The 21,298-nt window shown below is 41.5% G+C and overlaps 1 protein-coding gene across 6 annotated transcripts in view; it reads left to right on the top strand.

Annotated features, from left to right (window-relative positions):
• pard3bb (par-3 family cell polarity regulator beta b) overlaps positions 1-21,298 on the top strand; it is a 320,254-nt gene that overhangs the window by 153,726 nt on the left and 145,230 nt on the right. For all 6 annotated transcript variants that reach the window (XM_017470650.3, XM_047155924.2, XM_017470649.3 and 3 more), the window contains one exon: positions 15,209-15,394. In XM_017470650.3, the coding sequence (XP_017326139.1) occupies positions 15,209-15,394 (186 nt within the window). The remainder of the gene's footprint in view (positions 1-15,208; positions 15,395-21,298) is intronic.

Below are 21,298 nucleotides of genomic sequence, written 5' to 3'. Positions count from 1 at the left end.
TCACAATTTCAATAAAAGAAAGGACATAAAAAGAATCATAAAAAATTAAAACTATTTATACCTGCCCGAAGATCGTTTTTTTATTAAGGCTTATTTATTTATTCGTTTATTTATTTATTAAGACTACAAAGCACTTGCGTAAGTCGCTGCGGATACGGGCGTGTGCTAAACGCTGTGACAGTAAATGTACATTGTTCTACACTTTTGACTCTCGTTACGAATTCCAGGTCCTTTGAATACATATGATATTGTCATTTTTTCGAATTCCAAATCGCTTGCCTGCTAGTTAACTTGTAGAAATTTGTCACAGAAAGACATGAGCCTAAATATACGGTATCGTAGCGATGACAAATATTTAGTTTGTTACCGCATATATTTAGTGACGCTCGACAGCCTAAATCTAAGGAAGTGGTTCAAAAAGGGAAAAACATCCCCGTTAACAAATTTAACCCGATTAGCAATTTGTAATATAATAATAATGTTTATTTAATATGGTGCCTTTCTCATACCCGATGTCAGTGTTCCACAGTAATAACAACGAGATTAAAAAACTAAAGACAGACAAACAGCAAAGAACAGAAAAGTGACAGAAAATGAACGTGAGGGATTGCAGTGGGCCGGGTGAGTGCTGGTGCTGTGTGAAGAGTGGGGACTTGAAAAGATCCTGTACAAGCTTCAATATGATTAGGCATACAGTCCCATCAGATCCGACGGTTTAGTTAGACAGCTTGGTCTGTCCTCACTGGAGAGTGTTCCTGTCTACAGTATGAGGAGCAGGTGAATGTTTGCACATTGTCTTTGGCCTGTCTCTACGCCGTCTGCACTCTGTCTTGGTTAATGAAGGTCGAGTCACTTATGTGTCCCTGTTCCTCGATCTAGCCTTGAGTTGAGGAAGTCCTGACTTTCTGTTTCCTGTCATTGTCCCAGTTTAGCATGAACGAGCGTCTGCGAGGATGTTGTCTCCTTCACCTGTCACACTCTCTCTGCTTTCTCTCAGGGCCCACACTCTTTCTTTCAGCGTTTGTATCTTTCCAGCAGTCTGAATCTTCCTCGATGAACCTTCTGACCCACACAGACAGTCGGTTTCACACACGCGGTTAGCCTTCCTGCACTTATCCCTTCTCGTGTTGATTCAGCACTGGGCAGGAAGTGAGGTGGGAGGTCGGTCTACTCTTAAAGGAAGTTGTGGAGCATGCATGGCTGTGTGAAGTTGGAGGCCGTCGCTATGCAGCTGTGTGTCAGGCTTTCCTGTGTGTCTCTCTCATCAGAACTTTTGACACGGCCCCTCCTAGTCTGTTTCTGTGCATCTCAGCGCTTTCTGGAAATACCCTATGCCTGAGAATCTGGGGACATTCCCCGTTACCGTGGCAATGCCTCTCAAACACCAGGAAGTGTGCTCTGACCTTTATTGTTTTCCCATTTTATGTATTTATTTAGATAACGCCAAAGCACCATTAGCAATTTATGGATATGTTTTACTCTCGTGAATCCTTCATCTCCCACAATCCTCTGCCAACACCAGTGTAGTTCAGGTCGACGTGATCCCGTGGAGAAAAATGGTGCCTGATCAAACCAGCATTGTGATGGAGCAAATTGTGCACAAATATGATTATTTTCACTTAATATTAGATTTCTGACAAGGAATAGGGCTGCATGATTTCAAATGAAATACGAGTCGTAATTTTCTGGCTTAGAAGTGAGATCGCGACTCTCAATTATTGTTGTTTATTTTGTAAGGAACAATGTATAAATAGGTTGCACGTTTGTCTGTCTATCACTCATAAGTTTGTTTCGGCTGACTTTCTTTATTTAAAAAATATATATATTATTTAATTGATGTCAAAAATATATAGTCCCTCCGGGATTGGCGATCACCGAAATTAACGCGAAATCAGCAAACTCTGCAACATACGCAGGAACTTTTGCAACTTTTCAAAATTACTGCGCATTTTCTGCAGGTATGGGCCAAGACACGTCATGTGACATCATCACAACACGCATTCAGCCAAAGCCCCCTTTTGATTCACGTGCGTCGAACATGAGTAGAGCTAAAGGCTCTCATTTACCAACAGACATCACTGTGAAAGACCGTGCAGAACGATCTCATACAACTGCAATTTCCCCAATTCGAGTAGCTTTATAAACGACAATAAAAGCACGAGAAAACCCTGAAATTTATAGCGCAAAATCATACATTTTTGGCCGCAACGATCACAAATAACTCGACGGAATCCTGTATGGACTTATTATAAAATGCCTGGTTTACACAAAATGTGTTCTTAGTCCCTGACTTGATGAACTAGCGTGAGGTGGTGTTTATTATACACGCTCGAAAAGCGCTTCTATAAGTCGCTCTGGAGAGGAGTGTGTGCTGAAGCCTGCAAACATAATAAAAGTAAGCAATTTAAACTCGACAGTATTTTCCAGATGTAAAACTGCAGTAATCCGTGCAAATGATATGATTAGAAGTCGATCAAATCGAGGTTTACATTAGTTTGTTTTCTCATGCATAAATTTACGCACGCTCAGGAGCACGAGTAGGATATGAACATTTGACTAATTTACGGGATTTTTACGAATACCAGATTTTTTGTGTCAATGCTCGTACTATAGATATACGCACAAATCCGTTCATATCCAGCTTTATAAACACGCCCCAGTGCACGTCATTAAAATACCAAACGTTAGTGCGATGTGAATGATAATCCAACGTGCTACTCTGTAGCAAATCTCACAGAAGGTCTGAAACTGATGTACTGCAACAATCAGTACGTTTACACGGACAACTATAATCCGATGTTAACCCGATTAAGACAATACTCTGATTAAGAAACTACCATGTAAACATTTTTATGACCTTAATCTGGCTAAAGTCATACTTGAAGTAAACACAAATCGAATTAAGACACGTGGAGGGAGTACTCCTGTTTTCAGTCTATGTACTAGAACACGTAAAACGGGAACATGAAAGGAGTATTCTAAAAGCAACTCCTGTAAACACCTCAATCACAATATTGTCTTATTCAGAATAAGGTCAATAATCAGTGACTACGTTTACATGGATAGCAGTAATCTAATTATTGACCTTACTCTGAGTAAGATAATAATGTGATTAAGATGTTTACATGTCTGTAACGCACGTCAGTAATGCGACTAAAACAGGAATACTCCACATGTCTTAATTCCATTAGTGTTTACTTCGAGTATGACCTTAATCAGATTAAGGTAATTAAAAATGGCTGTTTACATGGTAGTTTCTTAATCACAGTATTGTCTTAATCGGGTTAATAGTGGATTATTGTTGTCCACGTAAACGCACTGACTGTGCCACGTTTGAAATCGAACCAAGCCTTATTTCTTTAGGATGCGTTAGAAACACTTACAAAATGTCTGACAATCACATGGTCTTTAGTTAGTATGACTGCTGGCAGGCTTGGTGTGTTTGTGTCAGAGCGTGGGGAGCTTTATGAAGAGAATATACAGACTACAGAAATAGTCTGAGGAACCGCAACAAGGAATTGCTGAATGACCAGACGGTCTGAAAGGTGAATTTTTAACACTATGGCTGTCGGTATGTTGTTTTCGTTCTCTCTTTATTGATTTAAAACAGTTGTTCCATTATAATTTTCTGACCTTTTTTTTTTTGTGTGTGTGACATTTGTTTTTCTTCCAGTTGACTGAACACTCTTGCACGTCAAGAGTTTGTGTTTCTTGTGTTTTTGCAAACAGCTGAAATGGATCAAATGCACATTAGTTTTTGTGTGAAAAAGCCACTGCCTACGAGACTGTCGGAGGCAAGGCTTCCGTTTTGGACACGAGTCCTCCAGTCAGATCTCCAGCGGAATGAAAAAAGCCAAATGTCACAGAAATAAAGACACTAGCTGCCTGAGCAGCGTGTGGGTGAAATTCAGCAAAACCGTGGAATGTGTCTCATACATTTAACCATGTTTGCGTTTTCTTTCAGTCACGTGTCGGCATCGGCTAATGAGGTGGGAACTAAATTAATCAAAGTTTATTTGACACCACTAATTTAACATCTCATGCGATTTCAGTTAACTTTGTTTCCTGAAGAAAGAGACACACTTTACACCTCCACCCTTAGTGTGTCAATTATGCTGCATGATGAAAAATGAAAGCCTATTTAAACCATATTAAAGCCCATTCACACTTGTTGTTCTGGCAAGGAAGGGCTGGCAGGCTTCCTCTGATTGTTCTGTGTGTGATGAGGCTCTGTGACAGTGAGAGAGGTTGATTTAGCATGCAGGCATGTCGACCGCTAACAAAGCTGCTTTAGCTGGTGGTTATTAGTTAGGCAGGTGAATATTGTGCATTGCGTTAGCAGACAAACCCTGAGAATGCTAACACACACACACACACAAACTCGCCTCTGTTTTAACTAGCCAGCTAGCCTTACATAAAAGGCTGATTGATTGATAGACTGACTGTTAGGTCTGTTTGTACATGTGTGAGAGTCCTTGTGGACTGAAATATCAAGGCAGCAGAGATTAATGTATGTGATGAATGGCAGCAAAGCTACATTTTAAGGGCAAGGAGAAAGATTGACTGATATCAGAAACTGTGTGGGAGAGATAGACAGCGCTGGAAGAGTAATGAATTAGTGAGACGCTTATAAAGAGAACGAGAGAGGACCAGAAGAACATGGGGGGAGGGTATTTATATCGCTAAAGAAGTAATGAAAGAACCAGATCATTAACATATTAATAGTATGGTTATTGATTTATCGTAGCTATTATACTACATACTTAAGGATGTATAATTAACAATGAGTACAGTGCATAAGGGGTTAATTGTGTACTGTACATGTAATACATCTGACTGTTTAACAAAACATAATCATATAAATACAAACGTCCAGTTCTGTTATTTAGGTAAACAGTTCCACTTTATAAAAATTCACTTTTAATCGGAGGAAGTAGTATACATTTCAAGCATTCGTGCTAATTCTTCCATTTAATTAACACTCATAGCTGTATTCATTAAATACAAACCAAATGGTTAAATATCTCTGCCCTCAACCAAGCTAAGCTCCTCTCGGATTGCTGATTTGAAATATATACAGATTGCTTTGAGTTTCATTAATAAGCTCCTCAGCTGTAGAATGCAAATTAATAGGTGATCAGGCGGCTGTGGTTCAGGTGGTAGAGCGGGTTGTCCACTAATCATAGGGTTGATGGTTCGATTCCCGGCCCACGTGACTCCACATACTGAAGTGTCCTTGGGCAAGACACTGAACCCTAAGTTGCTCCTGATGGCAAGTTAGCGCCTTGCATGGCAGCTCTGCTACCATCGGTGTGTGTGTGTGAATGAGACACAGTGTAAAGCGCTTTGGATAAAAGCGTTATATACAGTAAGTGCAGAGCATTTACCATTTATCAAAGCACTGTCATGCTAGCTAGCTAGCTAAACTATGTGTTGATCGTGATGGACCAATTCTTGGGCTTTACAGGATATTTTAATCACTTTAGCTTCTGTCAAATAAATCACAGAGAATCCGACAATGAGAATTAGGACGTAGATACACAAGTAATAAGTTATCTGTATCAAATGTAAGCTCCTCGTTCAAACCTTAACTAACAGCTAGTTAGTAGGGACGGCAGGGAGGTGTGCAAGTTGCATAATTCACACATTCTGGCACTTTTGAGAAAGGTAATGGTGTAGAGATGGTTGGGAATTCAATAGCGCAGTTGGAAGCTTGTTTAAAATATCTAAGCAACTGCTCGGGGGGGTTGGGCTGGTGTGGTGCTCTGACTTTCTGATTTGGCGCCGTGTGATGAGTGTAATGGTGAGAGGAGCCATCATCCCTCATGCTGGCAGGTGTTTGTGTTGTCCTGCATCTACTGAACAAAGGCCTCTGAGCATTTCGAACAGCCCAAGGATCTGCCATGGCAAGCCTCGAACCCCTTTTCAGATGGCGCATGCTGAGTCTACACCACACTGCTCTTAATCTTTTTCCGGCAGAACTGCGGCCCACTGGGGGTGAAAGCTGCCACTGGCCTGCTGAAGAATGAAATAGTAATAGTGATATTGGATATGACTTTGTGAACAAAAGCGAGCAAGCTAGGCCTCATTTCCTTGTCAGATTTCCCTGTGTCTGAGATGAAATATGGAGCGGGGTTCATGCTACCTAATCCACTCATGCTGACACCGAGGGACTTGATGAGGCTTAGCTGTTGGCCTGAAAACTTTTCCTGTCTCGATGATGGTTTATTGAGTGTAATGCAGCAATAATGGCATACACTCGAACATGCTAACGTGACACACACACACTTCTCAAGAGGAAGTGGCTCGTTCCGGGCTCCTGGCTTTGTGCTCCTAAATCTCTCCTCCAGACCTATAGCAACTGCTTGCATTGCTTCCTCAATAAAGCTTTGAAGTGCATCTTAGTGTCTCTGATGTCTCACGTGTCCCATTTCCAGCCCCGATGACTAACTAGCCCTGGACTCTGCAAGACAGTCAATAAACCTGCAACCAGCACTGGAGAGTAGAGGGTCTGAGACCTTCATCCGTGCCCCAACCCCATTTCTTTTACTGCTTCTGTCCTTCACTATGTAGCCCTTTCATCTGCACTTAAACAGAATCCATTTAGACCAGACTTCTGTGGCTCTTTGGCCCACCGCTGCCTTTAGCATCTCATTGGCCTCCAGTGAATCCTTGTGGAGGAGGCTCCTTCTTTAAAAATGGGCTTCCAACTTGTTCTCGGTTCTTCTCATCTCTGCCATAATGGTGTTTCATCCCAAGCACTTTGACATGTGTAGCACACTTCTGTGTGGGTTGTGCACTTCATCTATCCATCTCTCCATCTATCTCTCCACTGTGAGTCACTCACGATTACATACAGGAGCTATTATAGATATGATGATGAGAGAGGCTGGGTAACAAAGATACACAAAGTCACGTGTAATTACATGTATTATGTTTTTTTTTTTTTTTTTATGCTCAAGGAGAATTATGAATCGAGTGTCTCAACGTTCATTCTGATGAGTTTATTAGACATATACCAGGGAAAAGTCATAAAGATGGTAAAAATGTACTAGAAATATCACCAGCTTAGAGCGAGGCGAGAAAGGGAGGGGTGAAGGGCTGAGAGTGAGAGGTAGGAGGTGGAAATAGAGAAGTGGGAAGAGAATGAGAGGGAGAACGAATTAGAGTGAAGAGAGAGAGTAAGAGAGAAGAAGATAAGACGTGGGTGTGATGGTGGTATAGTTCTGTTGAATAGCCTTCTTCTCTCAGTCACCATCTGCTGGTCTGTGGTAATGCATTTGCTGAGCAAAACACAAAGCGTTCTCACCAGCTTTCTTACACACACTCTCGCACGCACCTTTCTGTTCAAGACCACCACCTGCCTCGCTGCTTAAAAGACGAAATAAAGGATGGAGTAGGAGACATGGAGCCAGCCTTCACACATGAGCTGGAATAAATCAAATGAATGCGTTTTGTCCAAGCCTTTGCGTTGGCCACGTTGAAAACAATCAGCAGCTTGCGTCTTCTCTTGCATTCGGGATTTGATGTCCGGTTTGGGCCGGCTGGCATCGCGGAAATCCCACTAAACTCAAACCAAACACGTATTAAAACCCAGCAGCCAGCAAGATGGACATGCATGTGAGGGAGTGGTGGACAGAAGCTTTCTTTCCACTTCGTACAGGCTAGTTCCTAGTTTCTCAAAGTAACGATGACCTCATTAGTCTGACCTCACACGTCCACGCTGAGCCGCTTCCATCTGTGTGCATGTGCGTACGAGCTCTTCGAGACTTTAGCATTTCTGTTGCAACTTGTTACATGTAAGCTGTCCAGTCTGGCCACTTGAGCCAGGCTTAAATCAGGCTTTAGCTGTGCTTATGGCCCGGCTGGAACAAACAACAGGCTGCACACGCTTACCTTGTCCTGTCCACTATACACACATTTTCACATCATTACCGTTCAGCTTCAGCTGATTTCTCTCGACAGATCCTCTTCTTCAATCGTTACTCTGACACGCAGTTTCAAAATCCTCCAGGAATTTTCAATGGGATGAAAAGTCAGGAGTCTAGACCAGAGGTATTCAAACTTTTCCCCCCATGAGCCTCCTTTTTTTTTTTTGAGAACTCTCTTGAAGTTTGTGATTTAATGTGACATTCAATATGAATCCATTTGAATCATTATTTACTATAACGTAACGGACTTTCCTGTGCCGTAAGCATCACTTAGGCTTAGTCCTAACAGTTCCTGATGAGCAACTATACGTTTTTAATAAATTAAAGCTTTCAATGCAGCAAAGCTTTCAGTAAGCTTGCAGTTAACATAAATTGGTCTTAACACTTTCTTACAGTGAGCCTGATTGATTTTTTATTTATTTTTATTTTTTTTACACACAGTAGGATGTGTTTAAAGTAGCTGAAAGACCGAATCACATCTTCTTAATGAAAGCCGAAAGTTAGGTTTTCGTCTGTTTTCGGCCGAGATATTCTGGTGGCATCCCTCAGAAATGTAGTTAACTGATATTGTATACATATTTATCGATGGTTCAGTCAGACATATATTGATGGATTTTATTTCACATTGACAATCAACAAAACAAATCTTAGACAAATTTACCGTGACAGAAAGCGAGAGCGCAGTATGAGGACATATTTCAAGAGAAGAGCTCAAAACACTGTCGATCATTCTGGATCCGCATGTCGATCGGCTCATCGGCCGTTTTCATTGCATATTTTTATAACATCCCTTCGCACGCCAGTTTTAATGCCTCTGGACAAGGCCATCTTGAGTTTGTTTTGGTTGTATGTTTGGGGTCGTTGCCTTTTTTGAAACATCCATCTTGTCCCCATATTCGTTTTCTTGGTCGACGAAACTCTAATATGTCCCAGTATATCGCTCCATTCCTGTTTCCTTCAATGACGTGTACTAGTGTTCCAAAAGAGGTCTGATTTGTCTCAACACTTTCAGATGGAGTTTAGGAGTATTGCGTGGGGTTTACGAATGGTACGGTCCATTGCTTATTGTTAACTGTGTAACTGTTGGTCCTGCTGCTTTCATGTATTCCTGCAACTATTTCGAATGACTGTTGGCTTCTCTCTTACTGTCCTTCTCATTAGTCTGGGAGTGTGTTGTGAAGTCTTCCATGGTACACATGTCCCGGGACGATCATTTGTGATTCCATGAACTTTTCACCTTTGAAGCAGTTGCAGTGACAGGGATGTTCACATTCTTTGCTATGGCTCGGTCTGTAAATGTGAACTGGATTTCTGCACTGGAAGTGTAGCGAATAACAAAAACAAAAGTGTCTGAATACTTATTTTCCCTCAGTGTATTTTGTAGGGTTCGTCCAAAAAAATATCCAGATGATTTCAGTACACCGGCTGGATGATGATGATGATGTTTCACTACAGCTGAGTTTCCCTGCGTGAACACGATACTCACACTATCGACGCTATTTAAAATGCAGCTAGCGTTTCATATCTATAGAATGCGGAAACGCCGTTCCTTTAGACGCATAATGCAACATACAAAATCATAACGCAGCACAAGATGTTTTTTTTTTTTTTTTATTTCCAGTGAGAAATGTGACTCTCGTTTAACAGACTTAGCATTCAGTTCAAGCTGAATGTCAGCCTTTGACAAACTGAAACGCCTCGAGGCGAGAAACTTGTTTCTAGTCTTTATTAAAGCACAGTGAAATGGAAAAAACATTTAATGATCATCGCATACCACACATAATGAGCATATTAATTTTATTAATGCATTTTCTGATTTCCTGATGTCCATGAGTGCACTTTAGAGATAAGATCATTCTTCAGACTTTTTATTTCGTTCCCTCTTTTAACTCTGGTGCTCTGTACAAGTGTTTTTTTTTTTGTAGGAAGAAAGAGTGGAGTAGTAAAAGTCGATGACCCGTGGTGCTCTCATTTGTCCCTGTTCTCTCTGCTGTTGACTTGCAACTCTTTTCCATGGGTGTGGGTGAGGTGGTAAATTCTGTCTGGGTTGTGTTTGCTTATGTGTTTGCTGCTATATGAGGAGGCAGTTTGTAGCATGAATGTATAAAGCTATGGCTCAAAGCTCACTGAAGGCCATAAACCCAGTTAACCACTTCATAGGAGCCAGGATCGTAACGTTTAGCTTTATTTCTCTCACACGCTTTCAGACCTGGTTGAGTTGTCTAATTAACATAGTCATTGATCGTCTCTGTAATGGTGGCCTGTTGAGTTAGTTTCCCTTCTTGTATGAGTAAAACATTAATGGAGCAGTTTAGTGTCTTTGTCAGGAAAGCGGCTTGAGGCTAGAGTGGCCGTTAGAGCCGTGCGTATGTATTTACTCTGTTTATGGTGTATGTCATCATCGTGCACACACACACACCTTGGCCTGTTTAAACCTTGAGTCCTGACATCCTTGCGGAAGAACCAGAGGAGCTCGAGCAGATCTATAACAGGTCCACAGTGAAGGACAGTTCCACTATAGCTTTGCTTCCTCTTCCTCTCATGGGCTCTCCTGCTTCTACATACAGGAAATTGATGACCTTGTTCTCCCATGTTCTCTTCTCTTCTATTCGGTTGACACCGAGGACACAATGAATGTCGAAAATATAACAGTGCCATCCATAGTGCACATAGTCTTACTCCGTTATTATTATCGTTTTTTTAATCGTAAACATTTTTGACATCATATTTGAATTCTACAAGAGTGTAGTCACAATCATTCGGACACATTGCTTTGTAGAAAGAATGGAAATCCTGTCTACTCAAAACTCACTTGAAATGGAAGTCCACTCGCAGTCGTTGAACACCATTATGAAGGGTTTGAACTACACTACTATATAATGTGATGCAAAAAAAATTCAACCACTACCCTCAACAATGCAATAAAAGGATGAGGCAGACAAGAGAGACAGTCCTACTAAAGCTTTTCCATAACACTTTGCATTAAGGTTCCCATACCTAACCTTATTTATCACATTCACTTACATGAATCAGCCATCATCAGTAAATAAAACTAAACCCACGATCACAGTAGGGCGGCAACTAACGATTATTTTCATAATCGGCTAATCGGGCAGTTATTTTTTCGATTAATTGGTTGGGGGGGGTCGGTATTTACACTCCAATGTGTGTTTTCGGAACAGAGTAACGCGGTGAGTAAATGTACCCCGTGTCATGCGCAGACCGACTAATTGATAGAGATTCCTCAGCAACGATTTTCATAATCGATTTATTAGTGATTTTATCGATTAGTCGTCGCAGCTCTAAATTACAGATATAAAAATTTTAATTAACATTTTTAAAATTAGCATCGTGGTTGTTTTTCAAAAAAAAAACAAAAAAACTGCCCGCCTCTGAATTCTTGAGATCACGGAGATTTGATCCTGGCCGGGGTCATGGTGGATCCGGAGGCTATTCCGGGAACACTGGCACGAGGCAGGAATATTATATTTATTTACATCGATGTGTTCAACTTTCTAACACCCAAGGTCACTTTACGAAGACACCGAGTAACACTAATAAACGTACAAAAGGAAGATGAAGGAGAATGAAAAAATTCAGCTGTGATATGAAGGAAGCAATAAAAGTGCAGTCGTGGAGAGATTGGCGTAGGGCAAGCCACAGTTTGAGAGCCATGGCACTAAAGCACCTGCCACCCATTGAGGAAAGCTTGGCGGATCGTCAGTTCTTCGCAAGGCACCATGTACACACTCATTCTCACCTAGGGGCAATTTAGCATAGCCAGTCCACCTGCCAGCATGTCTTTTGGATGGTAGGAGGCCATTATAAAACCAGAGACTCTGGAGGAAGTCAAACAAACATGGGAAAAGCAGATTCTAAAGAACTCATGAAAATATCCTACACACATGCTGTACAAATATGTTTATTGACACCTTGAAAAAGGAGATTACCATTAGACTACCATTATAAGTTGAAAGAGCTTTTTATATTACAAGGAAATGTGTCAATTATTATTATATGTGGTGAACACATTCATGGTTTGAATGCAGTAGAAAAAAACGCTGGCGTGTTCCTTTAATCGGTGCCCATGCATATGCTGCTCGATGATGGTTTCAGTACATCGTAATGCACTCGGTGCAAATTCAAGCTTACATGCATGTGTGTTTTTCTTCCTGTTCAAGTGTGTGTGCTTGTGGAGGTGTATGATGGTACATACTGGAGCCCATTAGCAGCATTAATAGGTGCAGTCTCTCTGTGGGTTGGGATTGGACTAGCCAGGCTCCCTTTCTCACACCTCATCTTAATTAAATGCCACGTTGGGCTTTTGAAATTCATGCCGTCATCAACAAGATGAATCATGTGTATAAATGTCTAAATTATCGCCCTGAAGTTTGCTCATCTAGGCATTTAGCAGTGTAGAGTGGAAGGAGGACGTGTCGGTTGAATTTTATGTGCGGCACGGTTGTTCATGTGAGAAATAACATCCTTGTTTTCGCCGCTCGATAACAGAGGGAGATAGTTGAGTGTTTATAAAGAAAAGCGTGTGTAGATTTCAGAATAGTGTCGATTTTCTATGCATATGCTTTTTTTTTTTTTTCCTGACTGCTTGTTGACTTTCACCTACAGATCGGTTGCTCGTGGATTTCAGAGTGTATGTGGACGAATGCCATGATGAGTTTAACAGGAAATGATCAGAACGCTTTGGAGCGGAGATGGAACTCATGGAAACTTGCTCTTGAATAGATGCCAGCCGAATGGAGGCTCTCGCTCTACACGTAATAAAAGACAGCCCTGCTCAGAGTGATGGTGGTAATAGTCTGGCTTATGGATGTTTGGTTTGGAAACATTTGCTCAGTAAATCTTGCTCCAGAGCTGGTGTGGTTCCCCAGAATGGACCTCCTGGCTCTCGACTAGTGAATTCTGGGTGAAGCTGATCCCCATGCCATACCGCAGGACTGCATGGCCTGAATTTGAGCTGAAATGTGTGCTAGCCACAAAGCATTTTCTCTTCGCTTGCGGTGCGTCATGTGCTTTCGGCACTGGGCCCTGGTTTCAAGTGGTTAGATTTATAGCCGCCTTATTTGGACATGTTACGCATCACTAAAATGTGGCATGCTGCCACATAAAGCCATTGTGCGAGTGTGTTTGGGGGTCTTGCGAGGAAGCCTTTAAAGCCTTTGTTCACGGTGGTGATTGTAGACCATGAAGGCCATAGCGGACCACTGGCATTGGTGCTCCCTCGAGACACGTCTTACTATTCCTGACTGTCCTCTGGGAGCCTGCAGGGGGTCTCCAAACCTCCTCAGAGTCGTGCATTACCGAATGGAGCTTCTGTTCATCCATGCACGGTGGAGAGAGATGGAGGAAACAGGGAGGGGACAGAGGAAAGAGAAGGAAAGAGGGAGATTTCCTGTCTCGAACAGCTGTGTATGTGCTCATCACTAAACCTTCAGAATATAATTTGTTCTAGTACCTATGGATATGCTCATCCATCTGCTCCTGCTGATGACTCCATGTGTCTCGTTCTTCATTAAGGCGCTCTCTTCACCACATGAGCAGATGCTGGCTATACAGATTAGACACCGGCTGTGTTCGGCGTACCCATCAGTTACTCGGCGTACTAGTTTGAATGACTGCTTGTTGCGAGCAGCTCTGCACACTTCAGCGGAAAGCTGGATAGCCATGGGGTGGATATTTGATTTTAAACGGAGCTCTCGTTGTGGCTTTGGGCTCATAACAGATCATTTTTACCAACTGCAAAGAAACGACGCTGCAGTTTTACCCCTTTTTTTCTGCTAACACATGTCTCCTGTACAAACACTAGCTGATAAACATGTGGTCCAAGCAGAAAACAGTGGACTTGGACGTGGCATGGGATTTTACTGCAGTGTGAGGTCCTGGAGGTCGGCGAGCTGGCTTTTCCCTGTTCACAGAGAGAAGCGAGATAACTGAGCCCTCAACAGTACATCTTAGTGAGAGGTCCTGGGTGGTCTTGGATCCCATTCCCTGCCACCCCCCCGCCCCCACGGAAACACGCGACCCCAAAACAACCTTGTGTTGTTTTTTTTTAAATGTCTTGCACCATAAACAAAGTATGACATTTTATTGTGTTTGAACTGCTTTATGACTATGTGACATTGAGGTTTAAGGACATTCTAGGCCACTACTTTTTCCACAAGGTCTCTCTCTCTCCCCATTCATTTTCCCTTTCTTTTTCTCTACTTAATGACACATAACTACCGCCCTCCCCCCCTCCGTATCCCCCTTTTCTGCTCAGTGTGTGTTTGTGACAGAGAGAGAGACAGAGTACAGCTAATACATCCTAAACCCACAATCCTCCAGTAAACAGTGATGAACCAGACCTTGCTGACCCACACACTCTTCGTCTTAGCCCTTCATCACTGCCCAGCTTATCCCTCTATTCCTCCCCCAATATTTACTGCTGCAAAATCTTCAGACTGCTTAAAGGCAGCCTCTAATTTGGATATACACGTCTTATCCTCCAGACTGAGACCGTCTGCCTGACAGTAAGAAGTCCTGGACTTAATAACAAGAAATGAATGCAGTGCAGAGTCTGATGTACTGCTGAAACAATGGCACTTTTACCCACTTCATTATCTTTGTATCCAGCTCTTATCTTTGTATCATGCATGTTAGTTTTTTTTTCCCTGTTACTGTATAGATCAAATACAGGCTTTCATGTGTTTGTTTTATGGCCATTTTCTCTTTTTCCTTCCTTTCACGCTCTCTCTTTACTTTCCTCTTTGGAAAATAAGGATGAGTGCAGTACAGTCGCACACTCGCTCATTACTGGCCCGTTTCCCTAGCGACACAAGATTGTGTTTTCACTGTGCCCGTGAAATAATGGACATTTTTCTTCCTCCCCTTTCTCACTTTCATTTTCCTTCCACCCCCCACCCCCCCACCCCCTCCTCATTTTGAAAGAAAATTTCTCTAAAAAGATGTACAGGTCATTTCAGGAGCATTATGGCGAGAAAATGAAAAAAAAAGAAAGAAGAAGAATCAAAAAAGGAGGGGGAAATCCAGCAATGCTCAGTGCGCATTGGGGCCTCTATAATGGAGAATGGATTATGGCTCTAAATGACCCCAGAGCTCTTAGAATAGGCCGCCTTTCAGAAAGGGAGCATGAAAAGGTTGTGCTATTCTCTGGTAAAATAGGGTACTTTTATGTTCAAATGGAATGACCTCTCTCTCTCTCTCTCTCTCATTCTCTCTTCCCCTCTCTACCTATCTCTCTCTCCATCTTTCTCTGCCAGAAAGAGGAACCGATACGTGCCGCTCTGCCTGAGGAAGGGAAGGAGCAGCTGATGTTCGAGGTGCCTCTGAACGACTCGGGCTCTGCTGGCCTGGGTGTCAGCCTTAAAGGCAACAAATCTCGTGAGACCAGTGAAGACCTGGGCATCTTCATCAAGTCCATCATCCATGGAGGAGCTGCCTATAAGGTACTGCCGCTAGTGGACTTTTAACACAGTGACTCAGTTTACATGTAAAAAAAAAAAAAATTGACAAAACTGTTGTTCAACATGTGTCATTAATCCAAGACACGTTTTAAATGTTTCCATGGCTGTTATTCTTTTACCTAATGATAAATAAATTCCCCACTTTGTCTGATCTAGATCGGCCTTAGTCAGGTTAGTGTGCTTTGACTTGAGTGATCACGTAGAATGTAGAAAAGAAAAAAATGGGTAAAGTAAATGGATGTTGCACCCGTACCAAAAAGCATAGCTACATGTCAGCTGCATTAATGAAGAGAGATGAACTCTGAGCCCACAGGTTAAACAGGGCCTCTTAGTGGAAACTGTCAATAGCCTAATGACCTGCGACAGTTGCAGCTGGCATTTTCCCTTGACCCCTGACCTCAGTGGCCCTTGAATTTGACCTACTTAAGCAGATAGAGAGGCTGTTAGCAGGGTGCTGGGTGGACATGGGGACTCGGTATATACTAGAGGACAGAGTGCAGAGAAATAGACCTCAGATGTACAGGAACTACACACCATCGTTATTGATTATCCCTCTTGATTATCTTGTCTTTTAGATCGGGGGGAAAACAAAAAAGTTAGCTGTGGATATTGAGATACGCAAATAATTATCAACTCCTCCATTTCATCTAGAGTCGACGTGTCCTTTCTACATCACATAAGAGCTCATCTTATTGGTTGTGCTTTTAACAGTTCAGTGTAAACTGGCTCAGTGTTTAGTCTGAGTAAGCGTTAAGCCAAGACGTCAAAATTGAAGCAGTGCATGCCACCTAAGGCGATGTTGCAGGTCAGTCGAGACCCAGAGTGAACAATTCTGTTCACTCTGTTTTTCTGTCTTGTTTTTGTGTGTGTGTGTGTGTGTGTGTGAATTATTAGGACCAAAATGTCTTGACTATTCTAGGAAAAACCATGAAATAAAACCCATGGGTAACCTATTTGTCCCAACAAGATAGTCTTGATAATGGAAAGCGCTTTTTATAAAAGCCGTGTGCTTCTTTTTTTTTCCCAAACCTGAAAAAGTTCAACCATTTTCTGAGGATTAAACCATTTCCTGTGGTCAAGGTTAGGCTTAGAATAAGATGTCGATAGATGCATATGTTGCCCTATGATGGGTTGGCACCCCGTCCAGGGTGTCCCCCGCCTTGTACCCCTAGTTCCCTTGGATAGGCTCCAGGCTCCCCCGTGACCCTGGGTAGGATAAGTGCTATGTAAAATGGATGGATGGATGGATACATATATATGTATATGTATGGCAGAAAAACAAACTGTGAGTCTGCTAATATATACTACAGCCTGGTAAGTGTTGATTCATTTTCTATAATAGCAGCTCTGATAGTATAATTCATGCCCTCATTGTAATAAGTAATCTAAAAAGTTATCTATAGCAACACATTCAGGAAAAATTTATAATAGGTCATTATTCTAGGTTTCCTGCTAGGAGAAGTTTATTGGACATTTATGGAAGGAGTCTCGGGTCTCTATGCTTTGTAATGGTCAGTTCCAGACATGGGAGAGTTTTCAGGACAGAAGAATTTACACCTTTCCGTGACAAGACAGGGTTTTTTTCGTCTTATTAATTATTCTCTCTCTCTAGAGAGAGAGAGAGAGGAAAAGAGATGCTAGTGAGGCTGTTGATAGCTGCTATAATGTTATGGTTACTATAAATGGTTAAAAAGCATGATGTTTCATTCACTGAAAAATTAAGAGTTATTATTATTGGCTTATTATTAAATTGCTGTGTTAATAAGAGGAATAAAACCCTTCGGGGCATGCTGTTTTATAGGAAAATAATTCAGTAATACACCCCTGGCAAGCGTTATTTTCCTGCAACAACATGTTTGTTTTTCCTTGCTGATCATATTCTAATGCCGTGTCATTTTGTTATTGAGTATATTTCTTTGAATATAACTGGAATAAAAAGCCACACACGGGATATTTTGATATTACCAAATAATCTCTTTTAATTAACTTCCATTTGGAATGTCCTGATAAAGAAAGAAACCACTGGTGCACTAACATCTGGATATGGAACGGGTCAGCCAAGGAAAACAGCAGCAGTTGATGACAAACACAAAAGTTCTGGAACCGAGATTAACCTCTACCAAAGTGTGGAGAAAGAATGGATCTGCTCATGATCCAAAACATACAAGCTCATCTGTGAAACATGGTGGAGGTAGTGCCATGGCTTGGGCTTGTATAGCTGCTTCTGGAACAATCTCACTAATCTTTATTGATGATGGTAGCAGCAGAATGAGTTCAGAAGCCTGCAGAAACAACCTGTCTTCCAATTTATAGAGAAATGCATCCAAACTAATTGGGATGAACTTCATCATGCAGCAAGACAATGACCCAAAGCACACAGCAAACGACTTCATCAGGGGAAAAAGTGGAAGGTTTTAGAAAAATGCAACTGTATGCGTGTGTGTATGCATGTTTGTGTATGTCCCCTAACTAACAACATTCACAGCATGTAAGGCTGATTGTGAATCGAGGCTGATAATTATTCAGCATCCTAATTTAAAAGTATTGATGGATTGATCATTAGTGAATGATCCTTGATGAGTTCCCCTTCTAAAGGCTCCTTGTGAGAAGTTTGCTAAATACAGGCTTGCATGCATCCTGTTTCTCCATATGTGCAGTTTGGCGGGGGGGGTGTCACACTTTTTTTTTTCCTTCATCATCCTCCTTATGTTAAATCCATGTGATGAGAGGATCTAAAAATACCCAGTTATGAAGGAGGAGGTGTGTTTGTGTATGTGTGAGCATGTCTCTACGTCTGCAGTGTTTGAGTTTACATATAAAACTGAGAGCTTCGTTATGTATGAATGAAAGAATCAGGTCTGGAGTCGGAGCACTTTGGTGATGCCAGAAGCACTTAATAACTTTAAAGGTGCCCTTTCACTCCCTAAACTCCCATATCAGCCAGGGTAGCAGTCAAGACTACTGTAGCAAGGAGAGGTAGAGAGGGGAGCTGTGTGGGGGGGGAGGACTAAAAGGCCTGTTGTTCCTAATGTAGCCCCTGATGACACTATGCTGTAATTACAAAGCAGAGCTAGTGCTAGCTTCAGCGCATTAACGCTAATTAAAAACTCTCTGTGCCCATGCTAATTAGCTGGAAGTGTCCCGAGCCTGTGGGTGGGATGTGTCTTCTCCCTAGGCTTGTGACGGAGAAAGAAGATAGAGAGAGAAAGAGTGAGCAGACAGGGTGAGAGGCAACCATAACTTGCAGATTTATTGATACAGCCACTCAAATCGCAGGTTGCAAAGCAGATGGAAAATACCAAAAAAGTAAAAGACTATATCAGATCTGCCAACCTTTACACATTTTGCGTAGGAGCTCAGATTTTTAACAACATAGAAGACTGGAACGTACTAAAAAACACACCAAAAGTGCCGCTTTCTTTCTTTCTTTAAAATAATAATAATAATAATAATAATAATAAATAGATGAGCTAATGAACATTTTCACAGGTATTTTGAACTCTCCAATGTTACTTGCCGCTCTCTGGAAGCCCTTCCCATCATCTCACATTAGTGATCATTTGGTCAGTGCTCGCTGTACTTGATTGATGCACTGATGCAGTGCCCTTGCGTTCTGCCAAGGTGAAGGGAGAATGTTTTGCATTCATCAGTATGAAGTAAACTCTATCAATGTGATAGACTTAATGGGAGGCCACAGAAAATGATGACACATTCAGTTTTCGGACCAAAAGAGAGCGGAAAAGTATCGAATCGAACACGTTACGAATAATAATAATAGGACTTATAATTAGACCGAGATTAAGAACGCTGTTTGTTGGCATTGCTCCCTTGCCCCGGCAAGGACATGGAAGTGTTCAAACAATTTGAGCAGCAGATCCACCATGAAATGTCAGGCACTTTACTTTCATACGTGGGACATTTAAAAAAGATATTTGTAAAAAGATTATATTGGAAAAAGTACAGTGTTATGTTTGAAGTTTGAATTCGTCTGGCCTAAGGAATCATTTTTTTGTCACTCATCACTCCTCATGTGTCAGAGCTGGAGTTTCCTGTAAAAGATGTAATCAGCTGTGCATTAGAGAAACCAAGAGGAGACTGGCTGTGTGTTTGTTGTTGTTGTTTGTTCTGATGTCGTACCATCACAATGAAGGATTTCTCCTTTCCATTCAGTATCAGTGGAGGACGTTAATAACATGTCTGTTTTCGTTGCTATTTGTTGTTATGGAAGCAATGAGGTGAGGAAATATAAAGAAAAATAGCTTATCAACACTCCTAGAACATTGGAACCCTGTGTAATGAATTATGTTTCGAGAACTTTCACATCACCAACTCTTTTGAATATCAACAGCCTCAGAAGCACTTTGCTTGCATAGCTGATGAGGGCCTTTTGCCCGAAATGTCCTGTTTCTCCAGAACCTCTGTGTAGTTCATTTAACTTGACTAAATCTACAGTAATTACACTCAACATAGGACACACTCCGCTGTTATGCGCATATATATATATATATATATATATATATATATATATATATATATATATATATATATATATATATATATATATATACACACATGAGGTATGCACCAGTCTGACTCCTATCTGATGCTCAGTATTGGGGCTGAATCTGGATCTGACTGGGATCAGTGTTTTATTTGATTTGATATATTTTCCCATCTGAGTCACCGAGCTGTTTTATTCTTTGAACAGATGTTTAACTGTCTTCACACGTCTCAGGCATGTGAACACAGGAAATACATTGTGTTAAAGTAGGCCAGCTTTGCTAATGGTAATGAAAATACATACAGCTATATTAATAAATTCCTTATAACAGTTTCATATATTGTTCATTATCCTAATCAAAACCGACTTGAGTTTCCAAACATTTTGGGCAATGTAACATGAATTATTGGTGACTTGGTAAATGACTGAAAATGTGGACTGACTCATTTTGGTTCAGTTAGGAGTCTGACTCAGATGCTTCTTTTTTTTTTTTTTTTTTTTTTTACTCAACCCTCTGTGTCCTTGCCATCATTGTTTTAACTCAGATTAGAGATTTCTTTCTGTATGAATCACTCCATTTAAAGGCATGTGGCTAATTTGTACATTTGTATAATAAGCCAGTAAAGAAGTGCTGTTGCTTTCTGTGGTTTTGCTGTGTGTATGTGGGTGTGTGTGGGGGGTGTGTGTGTTTCAGCGAGATGTATTGGTATCCTGCTGGGTCTTTTTTGCTTAATGAGCCATGTGCTGCAGGCTGGGTAGTGTTTTCACACCCAAGGGGCGTTTCGCTCTTGTCTGCTTCCGACAACTATGACTTCTCACACACATCACAGCTACTGGTCAGATCACACCCTTTCCATTTGTTTCATAATCGCACCCTAATGGGTCATTTTAAGGTGAGACAGTGTCAAAAAACAAAGCAAGGTTGAGAATCGTAGCAGAGGTAGGGGACACGCGATAGGACGGCTCCGCTTTTTGACTGTTTGACAATAAGAGCTTGTCTCATTTCCCGTGGTGTCAGGAGCACAGATCTGCTCAGCCAGAGGCCACTATAATGATCTCTACCATCTCCAGCCAAGCAGCCACACTCATACAGCTACACCTCATTTAGCCATGACGACTCCATCAGGACACACAGTTAATGACCAAGGATATGGGTCATTGAGCCTGGGACTCTGTGTGCGTGTATGTGGACATGTCATGTGTGTCTGTGACTGTTCCTGTGCATAATTGTGAGTCATGGCTGTATCTCACTAAAAGACACATTTATATTACCCATTTGTATTTGAATCTCATGTATACAATCTCATTATACATTATGACAGTGTTTGTATTCCGCAATGTAACTACATTGTACTTGTAATTACGAAATGCTCATGGAGGTGAAC

The sequence above is a fragment of the Ictalurus punctatus genome, chromosome 6, assembly GCF_001660625.3.
Source record: "Ictalurus punctatus breed USDA103 chromosome 6, Coco_2.0, whole genome shotgun sequence".
Classification (NCBI taxonomy): Eukaryota; Metazoa; Chordata; class Actinopteri; order Siluriformes; family Ictaluridae; genus Ictalurus; species Ictalurus punctatus.
This window is presented reverse-complemented; position numbering and strand designations above follow the sequence as displayed.